Here is a 23,076-nt window from a genome sequence, read left to right on the forward strand (position 1 = left end):
ACCCCGCGCCCTGCCGCCGTTCTGTTACTATTTGGCAACTTTGTTGCATGCGGGTCCTCGCTGCGAACAACAGAGCGGCTTATATTCAGGTGCGGCTTATTTATGGACAAAAACCGAAATATTTGCCAACACCCAGAGATGCGGCTTATACTCAGTGCGGTTTGTATTCGTGAATTTACTGTAATACTAAGAGATCAGCGCTTGAATTTTAGAAGTATTGCTTTTGACTGAATGTGTAATGATTTCCAGAGACTGCAGTGGAAATTTTCAGAAGTTTGGGACTTCTGTAAAACTTTTCTACTTTAAAATCTGGCCTTCTTCTAAATGTCTTCAATTGAGTGCAACATTGAAGACAAATTTGGTGAGGTTTTTTTAATAGTTTTTTTTTTCCCCTCCCCATTCCAACTGTAAAAACTCCAACAGAAGCAAATATTAGTTAAGATCTTGGTGGTAGAGTTGTAACTCATAAATTAAGTATGTAAAAATGAAGTGGAAATTTGTACAAGACCAACTAGATCAGTCAGAATACAAACACACTTTGAAAATACCATTCCTTACTCTCATTTGTTTGGGTTTTTTTGTATCTCAGGTTAGTTGGAATTTGAAAGTTGAATCCAGTCTTTCATAAAAGACATATTCCACATCCATTTAAGAGTTCTTGTCAGAAGCAAAACAAAGGGGCAGAAATGTTAAGCTCCACAGCAAGAGCTGTACACAAAGGAGGAATAATCTGATTCCAACAACTCCAACTCCTCCTTTAGAAGGGAGCAGGCAACCTTCCAGATCCCAAAGGGACACCTGCAGCCTTTCTTTCTCTCTTAGTCTCACAACTTGTGTAAGCAGTCTTCAAATAGTTGTATTAAATAGCACTTTTTACCAATTAAAAATAAATTTTATAATTTAAGTAATTATTTGGATAGGTGATTAGCTTGTCTAGACATATATTAATTTCTATACCTGCACATACTTGAAATGCAAATTATTAAATCATGACAATGCTGCTAACTCCACCAGCAGTCACAGTGGGAAATTTCCTTGCCTGGTACTCACAAAGTGCAGAACACATCATACCCAGCTCAAACTCAAGACAATGTAACTGTTCCTAGGTATGACTTTCACTGGTCTCATTAGGATCAGCCTCCCAACACTGAGTAATGCAGATGACACTTAGTTTAGCTAATTTGGCCCTGGGACAAAAATGACTTTACAGTATAACATTACATAGCAAAGCTTCCTCTGATGTATAACTAATTATGATGTCTAGAAAGTTACTCAGTGGAATTAAAACTGCATTAGAAATAAGAAAAATATGCAGAAATGTAAAGCAAACTCATTCAACCACCATACACACTCTTCTCAAGCATTCTCTCTACAAGCAAGAACAAGAAATTTGATTGCCCTAACCTTACACTGCTCTGTATGTCTCAGCTGAATTTACAGGGTTATTTTTACACTTAAGTTGCATCTGAAAAAACTTCTCAGAAACAGATTATGGAGAAGGATACCCAAACACATTCATTTAAAGTATCATGGGGGGCAGTTATGTTCTAACTGCATTCTTTTAAAAACCAATGATTGAAATGCTTTTCTGAGCCAAATACCTAATTAAGAATGAGCATAAATCTCTTTTTACTCCTCAAAGTCAGTTTACTTCCATGGAACTGGAAGAAACTCACCCTGACTTGCATTTGTCAATGAATTGCAGATGGACTGCTATTTGTCAGTAAAATGAAGATGTTTAGATTCTAAACTGAAATTGTTCCTTATGTTTCTCTTGAATAGCCCACAAAAGGTTCTAGCAAATGGAAGAAAAGCATTTTATTGCTTCTAAAGTAACACTCAATATGTATTATATATAACATTAAAAAATATCATATCTTAGTCACAGTTAACATCACAATTTAACAAATGGTAAAAAATTATTCAGACCCTTAGCAGCTCTTGTAATTATAAATATTCCATTGTAAAAGACTTCAGGTATGTTTCACAGCAATTTGCAGGTGGCTTATGAAAGATTCTACATTCAGTTATAAACAGAACAAAGTTTAGAGTTGTGAAGTCTTAAGTGAAATGGCAAATGTAAAAAGTATAAAGTTAAGAAAAATCTTTAGGTCATTTCAGGGGATGCAGACAAGTAGGGGGTGTAAGAAAACACTGACCAACACTTCCTGACAGCATCATTCCCTCAGCTGAGACTCATGGCTTTGCTCACCACTGACAAACACAAGACACACAATTTATTGAACAAGACAAATTAAAGTACTTGACAAATAAAACTGAATAGAGTGCATTTCTGTTGAATTCTGGACAATGTGTTTACTCCCAGTCTCAGGTGTTTGTGACCAGAACATGCTGCTCACATAAAAAAAGACAGAGTTAGAGTAACTCTGAATCCTTTAATCCAGAACTCATATACACTAAATACAACATCCTTCAGTGAAGTTCAGATTGCAATTATGTTTCATAATTACCAAATTCTCCACATATTTATATCAAATTACAGAATTACAAATACAGTCAAAGTAAAAGGTCAAATTGGGTCATCCTTCCTAGAGAAGATGTTCTCAAAATGATCTCTTTTCACTCAGTCAAGGGCAGGTCCAATAGGCCCAGTTTGTCCCATGGGTGCCTGTTTATCAAAACTGAGCTAAAAAAAAAAGTTAAATATTATTTGATGTGGTTTTCTTATTTAACTTTACAATTACCAATACAACTCTACTCCTTACATCACCTTAATTACGTTTCAGAAACCTGATCACATCAATCCCACAAGGATGGGGGGCATGCAGGGGTGGTAAAGAGAAGAGCCCTCCAAAAAACTCTCAGAGGATTTTTGTCTATCAGTTTTTGGCTGGAGCTTGGACTAATGGCATCTCTACAAGCTACAGAGACCCCAGGGGTTCCCAGAAGGCATTTTTCATCTTAAAGCAGTAAAGCTCAGGGGCAGGGGTGTCCATAGGGCTTTTCCACTATTTCCCCCTTGTCTTGTTTCATAAAATGCCATTGACAACATGAATAGGACATAACTATTAGATTATTCAGGGACACAGTGGAGTTCTCACTGCTGGAGGTTTTTGAGGTGAGACTGGACAGGGTGGTAGGACAATCTCAGCCTTCCTTTCCCATGAAAGGCTGGACCAAAGCACACTTCCAGGTCCTTTCCAGCCTGGGCTGTTCTGTGATCCTCTGATCTGTGGAGGTATCACCCATTACATGTCAATGTAAATTACCACATTCAATCTATCTTATTTTTTTTTAAAAAAGATATTAGAAAAATCCCACAAATGTCTAAATTCTCAGACAAAGAATTCACAAAAGAGATGAGAGTGGTGGGGGGAAATCAGTGGCACACTGAGATCATCACCAATAATCAACTGAAGGTTTTCACAACAGGAGAACCACCTTTGACAGAAGACAAGGTTCACACAGCAAATCTCCCTTCACTCCTACCATGAAGCATGAAAAGCTTTGGCCTTTTTTCCTTTGTGAGAACAAGGTGAAGAGAGCTTGACATGTTTTTCAGATACAAACCATGGCTTTTTTTCCATTTAACAGAAACCATACAATTTCATACAATCTTTCAAAGAAGAGGAAGTACATTTAAGAGGACAATAACTTGAATTTCTCATAGAACTGTTATTAATAAATATATCTCTCCTCAGTTTCATATACATTTGTCAACTGTTCTATTCTTACCTTTTTCCCCCCTATTTCTTTTTCCTTAAGGTTTGCCTATTACCCCCTTAATGATACTAAATCTGCCCTTAAAGTGACAAACAGAACATGGTAACACAGCTTTTCTTCTTTCCTTTCCATGAATTAGTGTTGATTCTTGTTAGACTCATCCAAAACCCTGAAAAAAACTTCCTGCCAAAATATGACATTCATAAGTGATTTACTTTGGTACTTGATCTTTGCAGTATCTCTAACTCCTGAATCTTCATTAACTAAAATTTTATTTACCACCCTTGGAAAGCAGATCAAAACTTGACTGATTTTGCCAACTGGTTGAATTGATGTTCCTAAATGGTCAAATTTTGTTTTATTTGGAAAGTTTAAAGTCCTAATGGCTTTGCCTAATGAGTCATTTGAGAACTGATACAGAAATAACGTTTTGTCCCATTCTTTTTTTTTTTTTTAATTCTTTCTTTAGAAAGGTGTTTCTAGTAGTGCTAAAATCCAATTAAACTGAAATGGGAGATAACACCTGGGCACAGATTAAGGTTCACTGCTTCAAGAGAAGCTGTGTTGATTTATTTCACATCTTCACCAGCAGCCAGACCCGTTGCTTTCTCTGAACAAGGTAAGGAACATCTGCACAAAGACAGTAAATCCTACCATGACTCAGCCTCTGCCCTTGTTTGAGGCAAGATCAACCCTCCTGGCTGAACCTTGGAGCTGCCCCTGTTTCAGCAGAGCTCAGCATTGCCAAACCTGCTGTTATGCAAGTGCACCACAGAGGCTGCAATTCCCCATCACGTGGGTGAGAAATCGTGCTCACCCCAATGATCAGGGCATGGCAAGCCCTGAAACCCCAGGCTGATGCCAGGCTGTGAAGAAACGAAACCACAGAGCCAGGGAACACGTACACCAGCTCAGGGAGCACCTCTGCTGCTCTCTCCCTGGAGCAGCAAACACCAGGGGCCCCTTCCCTGTCCTTCCTGGAGAGCTCAGCACATGGCAGTGGCATGGAGCAAGGAGCTGGACACTGCCTGGAAGGCACCACATTGGTGAAAGCCTCCTCTGCTTGCTGCATCTGTGCAATAAACTCAGTGAAGAGTCACTGTCTTTGTCCTCTGCAGCTGATTTTGCCCCACAGTACAAAGACTCCTATTGCAACATTTCCTACAGCCCATCTCCTCCTCTAAGCTCATCCTGTCCCAGAAATTTCACTCTGACTTCTCAGAAACCTCATTTCAGAATATGACCACAGTCCATTTCTCTTCAGGATTTTTAGAGGCAGATGTTGAGTGAATTCCTGACCCAGATGAGTGAGAGACACCTCTTCATTGCATCCCACAAGAAGAGTCTAAGGCAAAGAAGCAGCACCTTGGGAATGCTCTGTTTAAAGAGATCCCTGCACACCAGCCTTGCTTTATCCCATATCCCAATAAATCCAGTTTATTGGGATTTTATATTAATTTCAGTTTTAATCTGCATTATACAAATACTTTTTTTATTATTTGGACACGACAAGGAGAAGTCACCTGCCATATGAAGGCACAAATAAGCATTGCTTTTAAACACACAGTTTATCATTTTGAAGCAGGTATTTTCTATATTCTAGGAATATTTACTTAGCTGTGCATACAGAACAAATTATCTTCTGTTAGCCAAAATTATTGTTCTTAAACCTATTAACTGCTCACTAATTTCTACCCATTCCCTGTTGGGTTAAATAATACAGATAATTACATGAAGGCAGATGTATCTTCCAGCTGCACGTGAAAAGAAATTCTAAAAATTATACAATGTAATGCAAACTTACCAACTCTATTCCCTGTGGAAAAGGAGTGTCTTCCCAGTCCTTCTGGGGAAATCTTTGTATTATTTTCCCCAAACCTTCTGTTGGTCCTGCTGAAAGATAAAATTCAATTACTTAAAGGCAAAGTAGTGGAATTTAAATTACTGCATATTTGAGAATATTTTCAAAATACACCCAATATTAGTAAATTTTCACCACAAAAGGCAGAACAAGCTCCCTCAAATGTGTCTTGCAAGTCATATAATAAATACAAACTTAACATTTTCCAGCAGCACCACAAGGAATCACTACATGAAATGAAGCCAGGAGCTGCATTCTGCCTCTCATACACATTTTCCAAATGACAGATGATTATCGATAATTTCAGTCTCTGTCTACAAACAGCAGTGAGTTAAAGACTAATATAACAGATAATGTGATATTTCAAAAAGAAAGCAAAAGTTTCTCAACAAGCAGTTTTCCAAAAGAAACCTATAGATTGAAATAAGTCTGCAGATTAAAACTCCACATGATGAATCCAGGACACACAAGCTCTTTGCCAGTATTTGTCACTGGTTTCCTTGGTCAAGTCAGCAATGGTTTTCCACACAAAGATGTGAAGAAAAGCCAGTAATTTCTGATAACTTTTCTGATGCAACTGTCCTCTTCTTTTACATGTTCCTTTTTTTGGAAGCAACAGTGCTATAGATAAATTTTGGAAACACCACAAAAGATGAATTTTGGAAACACCACAAATACACCACGATTGTTGCGCTGTGTCATCCTGAATGGTACAGGATGCACGTACAAAGGGGAATTTTGGTTTTCACCTTCTGAAATCCTGCAGTAAATACTGAAAAAAACCTTTCCCTAATATCCTAACTAAACCTCCCCTGAGTCAGCATCAGGCCATTCCTTCAGGTCTTGTTGCTGGTCAGCAGAGAGAAGAGATCAGAGCCTGCCCCTCCTCTTCCCCTGATGAAGAAGATGCAACTTCAGTGTCCCCCAGGTCCCTTTCCCCAGGGTGTCTCATTCTTCAGTCTGTCCATACAGGAATGGCAAAGTTGAAGTATGCAACCATTTAAAAAACCTTTCAATAGCTGACCCATCATATCTAATTGAATCTATATTGAATCAATCCAATTTAATCATCTCTTCTCTAAGGTTGTATCACAAAGTCTTGAGATTAAGCATTAAAATTGTTAAATGTTTTTCTTGTCCAATTCTCAAAGCTGTGCTCTGGTATTATGAATGAGCCCAATTTAAGTATTAGTAGTAGCAGTCCATATGTGTTGCCTCCTCTGCAGACACCCAGGCAGCAGCAATGAATACATTACTCTCCTGGTTTACCATAAAAAACCATTTTCAGTCTGACACAACTCAAGTCTGCTAGCATAAATCAGTGTTAGAGTGAAAAAAAAAAAATTTGTTTCCTCTAAGCTTCCTGCTAGTTTATATTTTAAGTTTGCTGCTATCTTAAAATCCACAATCTATATGATGGGACATTTAGGCAGAACCAGTTTGATGGGTTTGTAAGAAGCATTTTCTCCAGTTTGTGCATATTTACACTTCATGTTCTGTGGTTGTGTCTTGGGAATAATCTCAGAACAGATGTTCTTGGTACAATGGACATGCAAACTACAAAGAGTAAACTCCCAAAAGCAATGTTAGCCCAGGGTAGCACACACTGACTCCCATGGGCAGCTGAAATCACACAGGGTTAGCTGAGTTCTGCTTATGAGACCAGCAAGTTAAAAACCAAAGGAAGGATCATGTTCCAGAGAAGCTGCAGAGATGCTCAGGAGGCAGAGCCAGGATGTGCCAGAAAGCTAGGAACAAATACAGACATGGTTACAGCTGCAGATTTTGTAAGGAAAAGGAGTTCTCTATCAGACTGTAATAACTGAACAGGGTCACCAGTCACTGATCCCACTCATGGTCTCTCTCAAAGCACTTCCATTCCTTCATGCAGAGCAGTGACTATGGAGTAGGTGACTGCATAAAGGGGTTGCTCCTTCATTGACTCAATGTCAGAACTTCCCCTCGTGTTGAGTTAAACTCCAATTATCTCCTGATCCTAAGTCATATCTCTGACAAATCTCTTCCTCCTCCTGTTGTTCCAGGGCTGGCAGGTGGCACAAAGCAGAGACAGCAAACAAATGCACCCAAGGCAGCAGAGAGCACAAACACTCTCCAGGCAGAGCACAGCCTGGGCTTGAGAGGCCAACAGCAAGAAAGGGCAGAAGGACCGAGCAGAACAGAGATATCCAGACTTCCTGGAAAAGGAAATCTCAAAGAATTACAGTCCCTGCTATGTATATGCTCCCTAAGTTTCTCTGTGGGAACACAGGTGACTTTTTCTAACCCTGAATCCAGTTCACAAAAGACTGAGACCTCTGACACTACCAACTACACTTATAAATAACGACATCCAGGAAAGCAGCTCAAAATTTCTACTATTTCATCATTTCTGAAGCTATCAATCCTTCTAGTTCTCTTTTTACTTGATTGCCACAAAGACTCCATACATTACAGTATAGGAAGCTCTTAATTCAGAATTGAGAGATGTAGAGTCTTTTTTAAAAGTTTTTAATATTCTCTTCTTTATGTCAAAAGCTTATCAGGTTTTTTAGGTTGCTTTCCTCAGAAGGCCACTAATGCTGCCACCAGCGTTAGAGTTTATTGCATGTAATTCCATTTTGCTTTCAAGAAGGATTCTAAACCTCCACAGGAATTTACCTGAAGAAAATTATGTGTTTCTGAATATTTTCTGAAAGCCAGACTGAACTTCTTATGTTGCCTGAACTTACACTTCAGGTAACCTCTGGGGTCAAAGAGAAATCGTTCCACTCATCCCATGGAGCACCTCCCTCCTGTGTCCCCAGAACCAGCCTGTTTCCACTGTTGGGAAAACACTTGAAAACAGCAAAAAAAAAATCCCTATATACCTCTAGTTCAGGCACAAGTGATTTGGTATCCAAGTTCTCCAAAAATTTAGAAAAGGATTATTTTCAGAACAGCTCACAGAAGCCTCACAAACACACCAGGTATTAAACAGTCAAACTTAAGGCCCACAGCAGCAAAGCTGAAGCTTCAGGAAACCATCAACAATAGAGAAAAATTAAAATTTTCAGAAAGTTTATGGAACAGTGCATGAAGGATGCAGCATAGAAATGCAACATTTTAAGGGGGGGAAAAAAAGGCAAGTGAATAGTTCTGTGTTCAAGATATGAGCATTAGAAAAGTATTCACATCCATCAGATATGAGTAAAAAAATAAAAACAAAACACCAACAGAAAAAGCACTGCTAATCCTTCCACAGAAAAGTCCTGTGATACAGATTTACAAATCTACTTATAATGCATAAAATCTAAATATTTCACATGCTTTCTTAAGGTGAGTACAATACATATATGTAGGAAATGCTCTCCATCCCACTAAAATTTGGTTTGGCTTGGAGGATGTTGTTGGTTTTGCTTTTTTTAAATGAATCTGCACTCCTTCAAATTTAGGGCAATTCTTCAGGATCTCAGTTTTCTGTGTCTGCAATCACAAGGTAGAATTCATTGCAATTTGATAAATTTGAAAAATAAATGAAATAATTCTTTTCCATTACAAAAGTTACTGAACTGCAAGTTGCCTTCTTTGTGAAAAGTTTAGACCCAGAGCACTTGAAAGAATCTCCTGTGCAAGAGAAGACCCAATAGCTGCTCTTCCTTTAATAATAAACCCAATCCAGCACTGTATGCTCACCACATTGTCCCAATATTTTATACTGCAATTACTGTTAATTCTCTGTTGACATTCTTCAATCCAACCAGCAAAATAACAGCAGAACTGCAGCAAGTCCCTAAATCCCATGGTTTGGGGTGAGGGGGTGTGGACACTATCTGCCTCCTGCTGCCTTCTATTAAATCATCCAACTTTCAGCAGAGCAGTTGTGTCTGAAGATAACAGATTATTCAAGAGGTGGCTGCAACTCAACACCCAAGTGAATTTGCATTCTTGACTTTAGCACAACAGGAAGAAACAGAAAAATATCAGGTCATGGGATTTCAACAATTATGACTTGTTACAATATATTCTACCGAAAACTACTGACAACTTTGCAAAAATATTAAAGCCACACATGGAAAAAAATTAAAAGGGTGATTCAGATTTTCCCACTAATAACTTCAGATTTTGACCACATTCCCTTCTCTCTCTATCCAGTCTTCTTTCCAGGCCCCTTTTATTAATTCTTAACACTAAAACACTCAGTTATCCTGGTGAAATTCCTATTAACTAAAGCTAATTAAACAAATGAGACACCACATTAAAAACGTGCACACAGTGAAACACAAGTAGCAACCTCCTTAGTTAGTGCCTGATAACATCTGCTTTACAGACCTACCAAGATTTCAGAGGTTTTAAGAACATTAGGAAGAATTTCTTCATGGAAGGGGTGATTAGACACTGGAATGAGCTGCCCAGGGAGGTGGTGGGGACACCATCCCTGGAGGTGTTCAGGGAGTGCCTGGATGTGGCACTCAGTGCCATGGTCTGGTTGGCACTGTGGTGTTGGGGCAGAGGTTGGACTCTATGACCTCAAAGGTCTTTTCCAACCTAAATGATCCTGTGAACTGCCACTCATTAACACTTGTTTTTACAGCTGGAAAAATGATTTATTTCAGTGTCAATGGCTTCGGAAGAACCTCTGCATCATCAAAGAAAAAACATTTGTCTTTTGCTATCCTTTCAAAAAACGTGTGGGCTGCCCTAAAACGTGGTGGAAAGCCCATGGCTAGCACTGCTCACTGAATTCAGACCCATCAGACAGAAGCTTCTGGAGGTTTTCGAAACCACAAACTCAGATACACTGTAGACATCACTCAGACAACAATCCACTCAATGCAGTATTGGTGTGTGTGAGCAGAGCATGGGTAATCACTGCACATTAACAGCGTGCTCCATGTAAATCAGGAATAATATGTAAAACAGGATTAATTATTAATTATATATACAGAACATGCCTGGCAGTAACAAGAGACATTTCCAACAAAACTAATGCCATTACTATTATTGTTATTAAACACTCATATTGTTATCTTAATATTAATTCCTACAAAAGCAAAACTACTCCTATATTTCAACTGAAGTATTTTGCAGTTTTTTCCTTTCGTTTTGTAGTAAAGTTTTGCCACATAAAATAAAGTACAAAAGTTGTAAAAACACTGCAGCCATTTTTCAAAACTGCAATTTGGAACCTACAGTAATGAATTGCATTTTCATTTTCACTAGAGGCACCAGGTTAAAAAAATCATTATCATCCTCATCCAATAGTGTTTCTACCTTTAAGAGGGCTTAACTCTTTAATCCATTAAGAATCTCAGTTGACCACAAAATAAATTAGGATTCCAATTTTTAGACATTACATTCTTGCCCACAGTACATACACAAAGTGAATTGCCAAGACCAAACCCCAAATTTCAGCCTGTAAGAATTCTGAACTAGCAGTTTATACCTCAAGCTACTAAGGGAAAAGCAACTCTTTTCCCCAGTTGACTTCTTCTGATCTGCCCTCTTCCTTGTTCTCCTTTTCCCATCTTTTTTTTTTAAACGGTACAAACATGCAACACATTAAAATTCTGGCATAATTTGCTGGTTCCTGAACCCTAGTCCCCTAAACTCCCTTCTTATATAAATCTTTCCCCATGAAAGGTCACATGCCATCTCTTGCTCGCCCTTGAAATTCCAGAAGCGAGCTGTTAATGCAACTTACATTCCAAATTAATGAGGACTGTGATAAACTCTGTCTTTTCATTTACAAACCCCTGATAAAAATGCATTTGAGTACTAAGTACTGTTAACATGCAAAGCTTTGAATGGAAACACTTTGGTGATCTGTTGCAAAAGGTATCATTTTCAGGCCTGAAGAAGAAACACACAACAGATCACGAAGAACACCAGTAGCTATGCCATGGAAAATAGCTTAAAACTACCACTGTAGAGGTAAAGGTAATGTAAAGGTAAGAAATAATTTCAAGTATTCAGAAGTACAACTTTACATGCTCAGAGTTAGGAACACACAGTCAGTGTGAAAGATGCACAGAAAGGTGCCAGAGCACAATTCCTCTGATCCTTTTCAAAACAGGATCTAGTGCTAAACACATCACTAAAACCTGTTCTGAAGTAAACTTTTTTCATATCAAGGCTCTTAACTTGAACCTTGCAGAAGTTTTAAACTATTCAGAATTCTTTTAGGTGGTTTTGGAAATGCTTTTCATGGAAGCATGAAGAGAACTCGTGTTCCATCCCGGGAAAAGAAATGTACCTTTACAAACATCACTACAGAAATCTTGATGCCAGAAGAGAGAAAATACTACAGAAGATATCCCCATTTTAACTCAGTCCCTCTACAGAAGTCAGTGCTGAAACTAAAGGGAACAAGAAGCTGAATGAGAGTTAATAATAAACACCTAAAAAGAAAAATGTTTCTTTGATAGGCCTAAAATACATGAAGTTCTGAAAAAAATCTGTCCAACCCCCAGTGGCACATCACAGGTCATGTGCATCTTAAAGCCTGAAGTAGTCTGGAATGAAAGTTTACACAAAGAACATTTAACTCTCATTTATTCAAGAGAATAAAGACTTTATTGCAGCCTAATGGCCACAAAAGGTTAAACAAAACGCTGGTATGTTTAGGAAGATGGAACGAAGACATTGACCACAGACACTCTTTGTACAACTGGCACAACTTGGAGTTGGTTCATCTTAATCAGGTCAAAGAGATGCACACAACAATCCTGGGAATTTGAACAACAGACATTCTGGAGGCTTGCTATATTATCAAGGATGCAACAAATAATGGGATAAGGCCATCCTCGGGCTCTTTTCTTTGTAAACAGGAACAATTTGTTGAACTTAGCGAGGAAAAAAAAAAAGTAGCATTTCAATTTCCCCCCCCAAATGTGGTGGCACTGCAGTCAGGACTACCCGAAATACTTGGGATGGTCCAAAATCCCGAATGCCTTGGCATTTATTTGATTTTGTACTTTTGTAATTTCAGAGCACAAAGAAAAGGATGTACAAGAAACAGGCTCACTCATTTTACCACGCAAATCACAGATTGGTACCTTACTTGCAGGACCATCCTCCCCACTAGATATTCCTCTAGTCAGACCAATATTTTCCTTGTTCCTGGCTACAAGAAATCATTTCTGTGCTTTGCAAATAAAGGAGGAAAAATATTGTAGTTTGTATTTTAATTAAAGTGGGGACATGGCAAAACACACCATGTCTCATTCCACTAAATCAGTTGTGTTTCTGCCAAAAGGAGGCTAGCCACTGGTTCGCAGGAAACTTCTAAAACAGATTTTCTAGGGGAAATTCACGTTTAGGGATGAACTTCATCAGTGCCAAGTGAAATGAAAAGAGATAAATACCATAAAAAGCAGAAGAGGAAGGAAATAGAGAAAAGGGAAGCAGAATGAGGAGGAAGAAGAGGGAACAAAGAGGGATGTTACAACCATCACCACAGGTTAAAGGTCTATTCAGTGCAGCAGCAGTGTCCCTCCAATGCTGCAGTGCACACAGTGAGGTGACAGAGATCTGGTCAGCCAAGACTCCACCAGCATCCCACCCTTGTGAAGAAATGTGCTGAATGCCCCAAACTCAGCATTATCCTTGGAAAACTGTCCTGCGTCATGCGTAAGTGCTGCCTCATGCTGAAAATCACGTTTGAGGACAAAACCTCAGTGAGCAGTGGCAATGAACTCAGTGACACTTTTCAGAGTTCTGTAAAAAAGTGACTTGACTTTGCTACCATCGCATCTCTCATGTTTAAGAGCTCATGTGGGAACTTGTGCAACAGCACGAGCTGTCCTTTAAAAAACTTTTCTGCCCTACACCCATGGAAGGGCCAGCTGCTCCTGAAGAGCCCCCTTCACACCATCCTCCTCCACCTTCCACCAGGATTCCAATTCCCACAGAGTGTTATCTAGATAAGTTACTGATAGAATTAATGCAGCTGCACCTCAGGACTCTTCCTTCCAGCCAGAAGTTTGGGATGTAACACACTCCTGGACAAACACTGCATTTTAGCTGGGTGGACAGTAACATGGTTTTGCAAAAGCCTTAAGAAAAAAAAAATAACAGACAAGAAAACAACAATGAATGTTAAATCACTTTCAAGTAACTCCCTACCCAAAGGTTGGCATAATATTCAAGAAATTGGGGAAAAGCTTGGGCAGCTGGCAGGGAGAAAGTTTCCTGCTCACCACAATTCCCCTTCTTGTTTGCAAACAAATCACTTTTGCCAGCGTCTGCATAGGAAGGGAAGAACAGACTTCAAAATAAACACTCTACATTAAACAAACAGTCTTTTGAACACACCAAACTGAAAATGACTTCCCAACTGGAAGAAAATAAGTGACTTATTTCCAAGGAAATATTTTCAAAAATCAGGATGCCAAAACCATACTCAGTTTTGTACTCTGCATCTATGTCTTAAATGTTAAATAAAGAAATAAATGAATAAAATCTAGGCAGTTTCTTGGTTCTAACAAATTATGTTTACTTGCCCAGCTTTAAAAATAACCCTGTCCTATTTACTAAATATGATTGCTGTTTTCAATGTTATCTTCCTTCCACAACCATCCTTCAGAATTACCTGTGACTGTAATTACCAAATGAATTTAAAAAAAAGCGCCACTTTAAAATTTCTTGAACATAACTGTAAGACTCTAATTTTACCAAAACTATTTTTCCATTTTCAATGTTATTTCAACATTTCAATCAGCACCCATTTCAGCATAAAAAATTTGAATGCAATTTAAAAAATCAGCCTGTGCAAATACTTCTATTATACCTTTCTTACTTTTTGTATGGTTGGCTTTTTTAACCAAACACAGATGGCAAGGCTAGAATCAGATTTCAGATATTTACACTCCAGAGACGTAAGTAGCTGTTACTGTAATCTGATTTTGTGGAGTATAAAGAGAAGTTATTCATACTCTAAAATTCAGTAAAGAAACAACTTCATGAAAAAGTTTTCTACATTTTCTCTTAAAGAAGGCTGTTCATGTGCTAAAATTTACTTTTCTAAATCACCTTAAAGGAGTATGATAGGTGAAGAAGACTACATATAACATATACATATGTCTTCAATATCAGTATTTATTTACAGAACTCCTGAATATGAAGATTCAGGTCTAAATGCAATACTTAAAACATACCCTAAAGATGTCGAAACACTTGGTTTACTATTTAAGTACAGCCATGTTTTATCTTCTACTATGGTTTGGGTTTTTTTTCCTATTATGTAATTTTTTTCCAAGGAGCAGAATATACAGACATAATCTGGGGCCATGGGGTGGGAATTCCACATTTATCATTTTACTGACTGTACACTATTTGTTCAGATACACAAAACAACTTCTGGAAGTGTCTAATGATGTTTGGTGATAGCCAGAAAAAGCCATAATTAGATCTATGAGTAGCACAATACAGATAACAATATTAAACAAAATTCTGGCACATTCAACTGAATATGGAAATATGCTACTGTGCTCTATTAAAAATGTTAATAATATGGTTTAGGGTTTTTTTCATTTAAATCCTCACTCACATTTGTGTGAACACTGATAAACAAGGTCATAGAGCCAGTAAAAAGAGAGATTCCTTCTTATGACATCCTGGGGGGAAAGGAGAGTCACATGACAAAGTAAAAAATGAAATGATGTTCAAAGTAATTTCATTTGAAGTGCCATCTACAGTACCATAATAAATTATTCATTCGGAAAACCCATATATCTGATCAGAAAATTAAAATTTTAATAAGCTCTCTCAGGGCCTACAGAATACAGGAAAGTTGCAGACTAAATCCACTACAAAAAGCCTGAAGAAGTTTCCAATATTGTGGTTCTATTTCCATTTTAAAAAGTGCTCAATAAGAATTTGGGGGGGACGTCAAAAAACAAAGTAATAAAAACTACCAAAAAAACAAAAAACAACAACAACAAAAAAAAAAACAACACTGGATGAGGGGAAGAAGAAAAAGTCATACTGTGAAGCACCAAGCTACTGATGCCTGAATTCCTAAAGCCTTGATCCCTCCCAGAACCTCTGATCAATTTTTCCTGTCTCTAACCCCTGCTCCACAGCAGCCTGGTGTGCAACACCACTATTATTGCACTGTAAGCATTCAACACTTGTACAGCTCTGCTATTGGGTCTGCCTTCTTCCCAAAAACTCATCAGAGCTGTGTGCTCCCAGCATCTCCTGAGTCTTGTGCTCTAACAGGATCTCCTCACCCTCCCCAGCTGGTTTCCTAAGGAAATGAGGTTTCTGTAGTGCACACTGTCAGTCCACCAGCTTCTCTGCACTTCCTTCAGCTCTCAGCTACAAACACAAAACAGCAGGAATACAAACCATGGAATATATCACTCAGTTGCTATTCAATTCAATCCATCATCACACTTATTTTTCTATTGCTTATTCTAAGAGTCAAGTAGGGGAAAAATTATTTTACAAAGACAGTGCCTTGAGTTCAACAAACTCTTCCAAAACTGATACTAATAAAAAAATATTAGATCTGTGTGTTTGGGAGAGTAAATTAGTAGTAGCTGGGCATGCAGGGTGGAATAAACACACACAAAGTTCGGGGTTGGGTCTTGTGTTGTAAAAGATGTGTAAACTCCTGGACAAAGACATTTTTCTAAGGCAAACAATGAAACTTCCCCTGAAGCTCACATTTGTATCCAGTGCTCTGAACAAGCAGTTGTCTTTGAGGAGGAGAATCACAGAGTTCAAATTCAGTCAAAAAGTAAAGAACCCTCAAATAAAATGTCTCATTAAAAGTCTTGGAAAGATCATTCCAAAGGATACCTATTGTATCTCAAAATTAAAAGAGGAAACAATTACAAGCAAATGGATTCTCAAAACCTATGTAAAATTACGCACTTTCCCTCCTAACAATCACTAAATAAAACACAAATATCTTTTTGCTTGAAAAATTACAACTGTTTGTATAAGATCATTTAGACTCTGTCAGAAGGACTTCAAGTAAATACCCAGATTGCAAGAAAAAGATAAAATTAAATTACCAGTGTGAATTATCACCTGAAAATTCTGCTGATGAGAAAAACTGTCACTGTACAAGACCAAATGTGTCTTCTCAAGCATTGACTTGTTTCAAAGGCACCAGAGAGTCGGATATATCTAATTAACAGGGAATGCAATGTTGCAAAAGAGTAAGCAGAGCACTTCCCAGAGCTGGCTAGTAATTGCATTTCAACCTAGGGCTCATCAACACACAGACCCATGATAACTGAGCAGTTTTGACAGACAAAAAGACTATTCTGGAAAGATGCTTCCATCCCATGAGGAAAAGCAAGCACAGCACCAGAACACAGCTCTAGCTATACCAAGTTCACACATTTGCAGCAGACGATCTGGACTCTATTTTTGAAGACTAATCTTTGCTACGAAGCAGACATCTTTTTTCCTGTTTTAAACTGAATATACACAATTCCAAGCACAAACACAGACAGGGCAGAGAATGAACTGAAAGCAGTCCTGAGGAGAAAGGGCTTGGGAGTGTTGATTGAAGGGAAGCTCAACACGACCCAGCAATGTGCACTTGCAGCTGGAGAGGGACCTTTAACAAGTGCATGCAGTGACAGGACATGGGGGAATGGCCTTAAACTGAAAGGGAGCAAGGTTAGATCAGATATTGGGAAGCAATTCTTTACTGTGAGGATGCAGAAATGGTTTCCCAGAGCAGCTGGGGATGCCCCATCCCCGGAAGCAATCACTTTGGATGGGACATGGAGACACTTGGTCTAGTGGAAGGTGCCCCTGTCTGTGGTGCTGGTATTGGAAAGAGACAACCTTTAGGGTCTCTTCCAACTCAAACCATCCCAGGATTCTATGATTCTGAAGGAGAGTCAAGGAGAAGGAATGCAAGAATGCACTGTTTTAAATCTGGAAAGGAACAGAAGCAAAAATATAAGGTTCACATTTAATATGCAGCCTTAGGCACTCACAAGTAGGAAGGAACTATAACTCCCCTCAGCTTTCAGTTTCCTCACATTAGCTTGACCTTACAACTTTAATAGGTGGGATCCTTTTAGTTAAATTGCATCAGCACATGCACACACAGCTCCAACAGCGGTTACTGAATTTGTTTTTTGTTACAGAATCATATCAGCTTCAGGTCTGAAACATTTCACTCCTGGTAACCTTATAAAGGAGTAGCAGCTGTATCACCTACTACTACAATTCCTAAAACACAAAGCTTTATTTCCAAATTTCACAAAGAAAATGCAAAGAAAATGCTGCAATGTTGATTGGGTGCTTTATTAGTGTGATATAAAATACCTATCCCACACGAAGTGCAGATGCAGCCCTGAACCACAGGGCAGAAAACTGAGTATGATCCAGCAGTGGTCACATCATGAGGTGTAAGAAAAAGTGTCCATGAGGCTCTTCTGTTATAGGTGACTCACAGAGACAGAAGCTAATAGCTCATCACTCCCACTTTTCATTTTTTTGCCGACTAAATACATCATTATCTTGGACCATCATATTTAAAGAGACACTTTAATTTTCAAGCTTTTGACTGCTAATTTTTCTTCAACCTAACAGCTGCTCTCAAATGACATTTTCCTTGTGCCAGATGTCAGAACACAAAATTAATGTTTCAACTCACAAAATACTTTCCATCACAGTATCACAACACTTCTAGCCAAAGACAGATGACCTGTCAAAACAGGGACATCCCTATTTTATACTCAGTGAAAGCTTCATTACTGAACACCCAGAATGACAGCACTACAGCTACTTATGTCCAACTGCAGTATCTCCACTAAGGGTTTAAGTCCCTGTGTCCCCATGCAGATAAACTCTTACAAAAATCATTACAAAAAACCATTCTTGCCATAACCTGCTCTCAACTGTGGCCTAATAACAGAGCTTCTTTAACACACAACTCTCTTTAGTTTTGTGGTATTCTCACACAGGTCACATAGAGAATATGGAGAAGAATTCAGTACTATGACAGGCACTACATGGTGATTCTCCAAGAGCATTTTTGGTTATGCAGTAGTTTTGAAAAAACATCAGCTAGGAACACTCTTACATGCTTCTGAAGTCCTGCCAGGATGTAAATTAAATTACCTAATATGAATTCTAACTCATAGAAAGCCCCACAATTTAGTTACTTGACACAGAATAAGACAAATTACTGGGATTGAGTCTTCTGCACTCCATACATAATATCAGGAAACAACAGAGATGGAATAACTCTATAGGAAGATTGCATATCAAGAACCAGAAACTCAGCAGTGTTCATGCAGTGCTGAATACCTTGTCACCTGGGTCTGGAGAACATTCTAACACACAATAGGAAATGCATTCAACCAACTGAAAAATAAGGTTCATAAATATACATAAAAGATGACAAGGCTAAGCAAGGCCTTGAACTTTTTCTACTCTTTCACACAAACAAAAATAGCAGAAGGGCTAAATATCAAAATGTTCTCACCTATATAAAAAAAAATGGATTATCAGTGACATACACAGTCTTTCCTTGGGCTAGGAAGATTTGCAACAGTGGAACTAGAACATAAATATGGCCAGATTGGTAATTGGGAGCGGATCCAGGAACGTTTGGCTGCAAACTCATTAAGGAGCAGAAGATCCTCCAGTTGCTGTAGGAAGAAAAGCAGATTGATACCCCACCTTCTACATTTTAATTAGAACGATGGTTTAGGAACAAGACATCTCAAATTTACATATTAGAGTCTGAAGCTTCACTTGCTGGCAAGCGACTTTCATGAACCTATCCCAAAACCCAGTTTACTTATTAAAAGGGAAATGACTGCATTATGCTACCTGTCAATCTGGTATTTGGCAGTGAGGCTGTCCACCCATTTCCAAGAGTGCACAGCTCCACAGCAAAATGTCTCTTCCAACCAAGACCACAGACCTTGCACAACATCACTGAAAATGAGCTTCCCAACTGTCACGAAACACATCTGATGTCACTTTTTAGAGGATTCAGGGAAGTTCAAGTGCTGAACAGTATTACCACAACAAATGTGAACAATTGACCCACTCACCAAGGGAGTGCTTGCCAGAAATACTCAAAAACAATTCCAGATACTTCAAGTCACCCGAGGTAACATTTGGGTAATGAGTCTCATAAGATGAATGGGCCATCTATTTTCAAAGGAGGACCATAGTGGTTAGCTGAGTATGCAGTCACAGAACCAAACTTACAGACTGGTATCAGTTTTATAGAAAATAGACCTCTCCTCACCCAGGAATCAAGAACACATCCAGTTACTCCACAACTTGCATGGTACAGTGTTTAAGCTTTTGCACAGCTGACTCCACAGACCATTATTATCTAAGTCTCTGAACATCTCCTGAAGAAATGCCCTGAAGACAACTGGGAAGAAGTAATTCTGTCTGGTTTCAGTGGGCAGGAAGTCAAAGAGGAACAGCTTGGTCACTTCAGGAAAGCAGTGTGAAATAATCCAACAGCCCAACTGCACTGAGGCAAAGGAACAAATGCCTTTCCTGAAACCAGCCTTGTGCTGCAAATGCTTCTGAATCTGGAAGGTTCAGCTAAGAAAAAGGATTAAAGCAAGTGTTTCACTTCCTTTAAAAACAGCTATTCCCCACTTACTCTGTGAGACTTTCAGGGACAGAATGTATTGTATAGCTGCAATGAAGTGAATTTCCTTCAGAGCAGCCTGAATGGTGCTGTCTTTTAGATACGTGACTGCAGCAGTGCTGATATACCAAACTTTGAGCTGTTAGTCAGCAGTGCTTGCACAGCATCAAGCCCTTCTTTGTTTCTCACAAAGCTTTTCCTCACTTCTGCCCTTTTGATTCTCTCCCCAGTATCTCTGTAGAGGAGGGAGCCAACACCTGGGTGGGGGCTCAGCCACTGGCCACCACAGAAGATTCAGGAGGTTCGTCAGATTTCCTTTATAGGCTACAGATAACAAGAACATGACCACAAAGCAAGGTTCCACTTCCACACCCAGGGACTCCTCCTCAGTAGGATCCTCTATTTATTTAAGCAACTTTCAGTACACCTTTCCCAAGAATAAAATAATGGGTCTGATAGACACTGACTACTGGACAGGTACTGAGATACTAATTCCATGGAGGTGAGGAATTCTCATTGCAAAAGTAAAGATAAACCTGCTTAAAGTAAGTTTTTACTATTTTCCTTTGTGAAAGTGTATTATACAAACATGCACTGGCTGAATGCCTGGTCCATAGCTACAGAAAAGGAACACAAGTCTTATGGAGACATATCTAGGACTCACAGGGAATGAGGACAACTGCTACTGTCACAATTCTGGCTTCTTTGTTCCCTATCCTTGCCACAAGCAGCCATGCCCTCTAAGACATGAGAACAGAGCACTTTGAGCATACATTAACTTTGTCTTTCTGGATTTTACTGAATAACCAGTGCTGAACAGCTGTCAGATTTAACACTTAGACAGAGAGGGAATATCCTCAAAATGGACTTATTAGGGTGGCAGCACCCAAGGAGCTGGCTGACAAAAACTCACCTGCTACTAAAGACACTGCTAAAGGCTCTGTCTTCAGGTGATGTCAACTTGTGACATCCACAGGGCCTTCAATGCCCTTTCAAGAAGAAAATCTTCCAAGGCAAATGTTGCAGCAGACCTCTGGTTAGGAGTAGGAATGAGCCAAGACACAGATTCTCATTTAACAACATCAAAAGGGTCCTGGTCTATTCTTCTTTACAGCTTAGCCATCCTAACTCTGACTACAGCAAGCTCCTAGCATAGGGTCCAGCTGCAGACTCTGACTGCTGGCTGTTTCCTGCTGGAATATGACTGCAAGTATTGGTTTGCAGACTCTGAATGCAGCTCTACCTGGCTCAGCTGTGGCTGCAGGCTCCAACTCCATCACACCAGACTGACCTCACAGCAGGTCTTCCACAACAGCAATTCTCTTTTCCTGTTTTGTTCTTCTTTGTGTCTCTCTGGATTGCTTTTCTTCCTCAGGGCTCTTCAAGGTCCTCTTTCTCCAGGTCCTCCTCCTCCCTCAGACCAGCCAACCCACCCCTTTTATCACACCTGTCTTTATTAGTCACATTAAGGGCAAGGCTGTTCCTCTTCTTTGGTAATTTGTACAGCTGTGTCTTATCAGGGGCAAGGTCACCTGTAATCTCTTCTACACCTACAGCTAAAGATTTTACCCACTTTTGTTTTGATGAAAGATGAATGGTGGACTCTCTTGACATTTCCATCTTTGTGGTAATAGGGATACAACACATGTGGAGTACAAGATGGAGTCAGTTCTCAAGTGGCAAAAGAAGAATTTGGGAAGCCAGAACATCTTGGAAAAAGAACAAGTATGGAACAACTTTCTGCCACTCTGAAAAGAAAACAACTCACAGCTATGGAACACTCCATCTCCCCAAGGAAGAGCCGTGCCAGATGCATTCCAGCTAATGTGTCCATGTGTTTTCTCATTCTCCACACATGGAGCATGAATGTTCCAGCTACAGAGCCTGCACAAGGAAAATATTCCCCTTTCTCAAGTTTGCAAGTGTAAGCGGTGTGTTCAAATTCATGTGAGCCACATTCAAATACAGAACTAGAAATTCTGTGGAACTTAAAATGAAAAATGTATTATTAACAAAGAAAATAATTATTAAAAGTGTGAGGAAGCCCTCCTTCTACACTAACTCTATAGAAAAATTTTATCAACTGTGCCCAAATGTATTCTTACCCCTCTGGAACAAAGGACAAAAAGTTACAACCAGGGACAACTGTTCTGTACTGGTGTTCTCTGTTACCTTTTGTTCTTATTTTTGAACCCTACAAGAAATTCAACACGGAAACAGAACCAGATGTATCAGGGTAAGTCCTTTCCTTCTGGCACGCTCCAGCAATATCTGCTTTACATGACTAAACATGACTAAACTTTAAATATTTAATTTGGGAGAACTGCCTATCTATCAGTGACAAGCTGCAGTCACTAGAGAGAACACTTCAATTTTTTTTTTTAAAAAAGAAAACTGTGGGGGAAAAAAGCTACTCTAGGAAAGAAACCAAAGCCAAGACTCCACTCTTACCTCCCTAAATGAAAATTGCAACTGTTTCAGAGGAAAATCACTGGACAGGAGTTCAACTGTGGAAAAACTTATCATAAAACTCTTCCAGAAATAGGAATCACCTGTATATAAAGAGCATTGACTTAGGCTAGAATAATCTTAAAGTCTAAGCTGTTAGTGCAAACTTGCTAAAAAAACCACAAGAGTACTATAAAAGATTAATGGCTAGGAAAAGCAAGGATTGCTTCACTTTTGTATCTAACCCATATGCACATATTGCAAAATGGTGAAGAACTGTGGCACACCAGATTTGTTACTATTAAAATTATGCTATCTACAAACAAACAAAAAAATTGCATTCATGTCTGCAGACAAACTACCATATCCAATCCCACTGCTGGCTCTGGCCCCAGCACACTTTCTATCTCATGTTTAGGCCATTCACGAGTGTCTACATGTATAAGTCAACAATAATTGCAACTAACTGGATTCAGCACATATGACAACCATAACACTCCAC

The 23,076-nt window shown here is 39.0% G+C and overlaps 1 protein-coding gene across 6 annotated transcripts in view; it reads right to left on the reverse strand.

The window, feature by feature from the left end:
- Positions 1 to 23,076, reverse strand: part of SBF2 (SET binding factor 2) — a 234,905-nt gene that overhangs the window by 184,742 nt on the left and 27,087 nt on the right. For 4 of the 6 annotated variants that reach the window (XM_033062210.2, XM_033062208.2, XM_033062206.2 and 1 more), the window contains exon 2: positions 5,489 to 5,577. In XM_033062210.2, coding sequence (XP_032918101.1) covers positions 5,489 to 5,577 — 89 coding nt within the window. The remainder of the gene's footprint in view (positions 1 to 5,488; positions 5,578 to 23,076) is intronic. The other 2 variants (XM_033062209.2, XM_033062207.2) reach the window with 1 other exon arrangement.

Source organism: Catharus ustulatus, chromosome 6 (assembly GCF_009819885.2).
Source record: "Catharus ustulatus isolate bCatUst1 chromosome 6, bCatUst1.pri.v2, whole genome shotgun sequence".
NCBI classification, from domain to species: domain Eukaryota; kingdom Metazoa; phylum Chordata; class Aves; order Passeriformes; family Turdidae; genus Catharus; species Catharus ustulatus.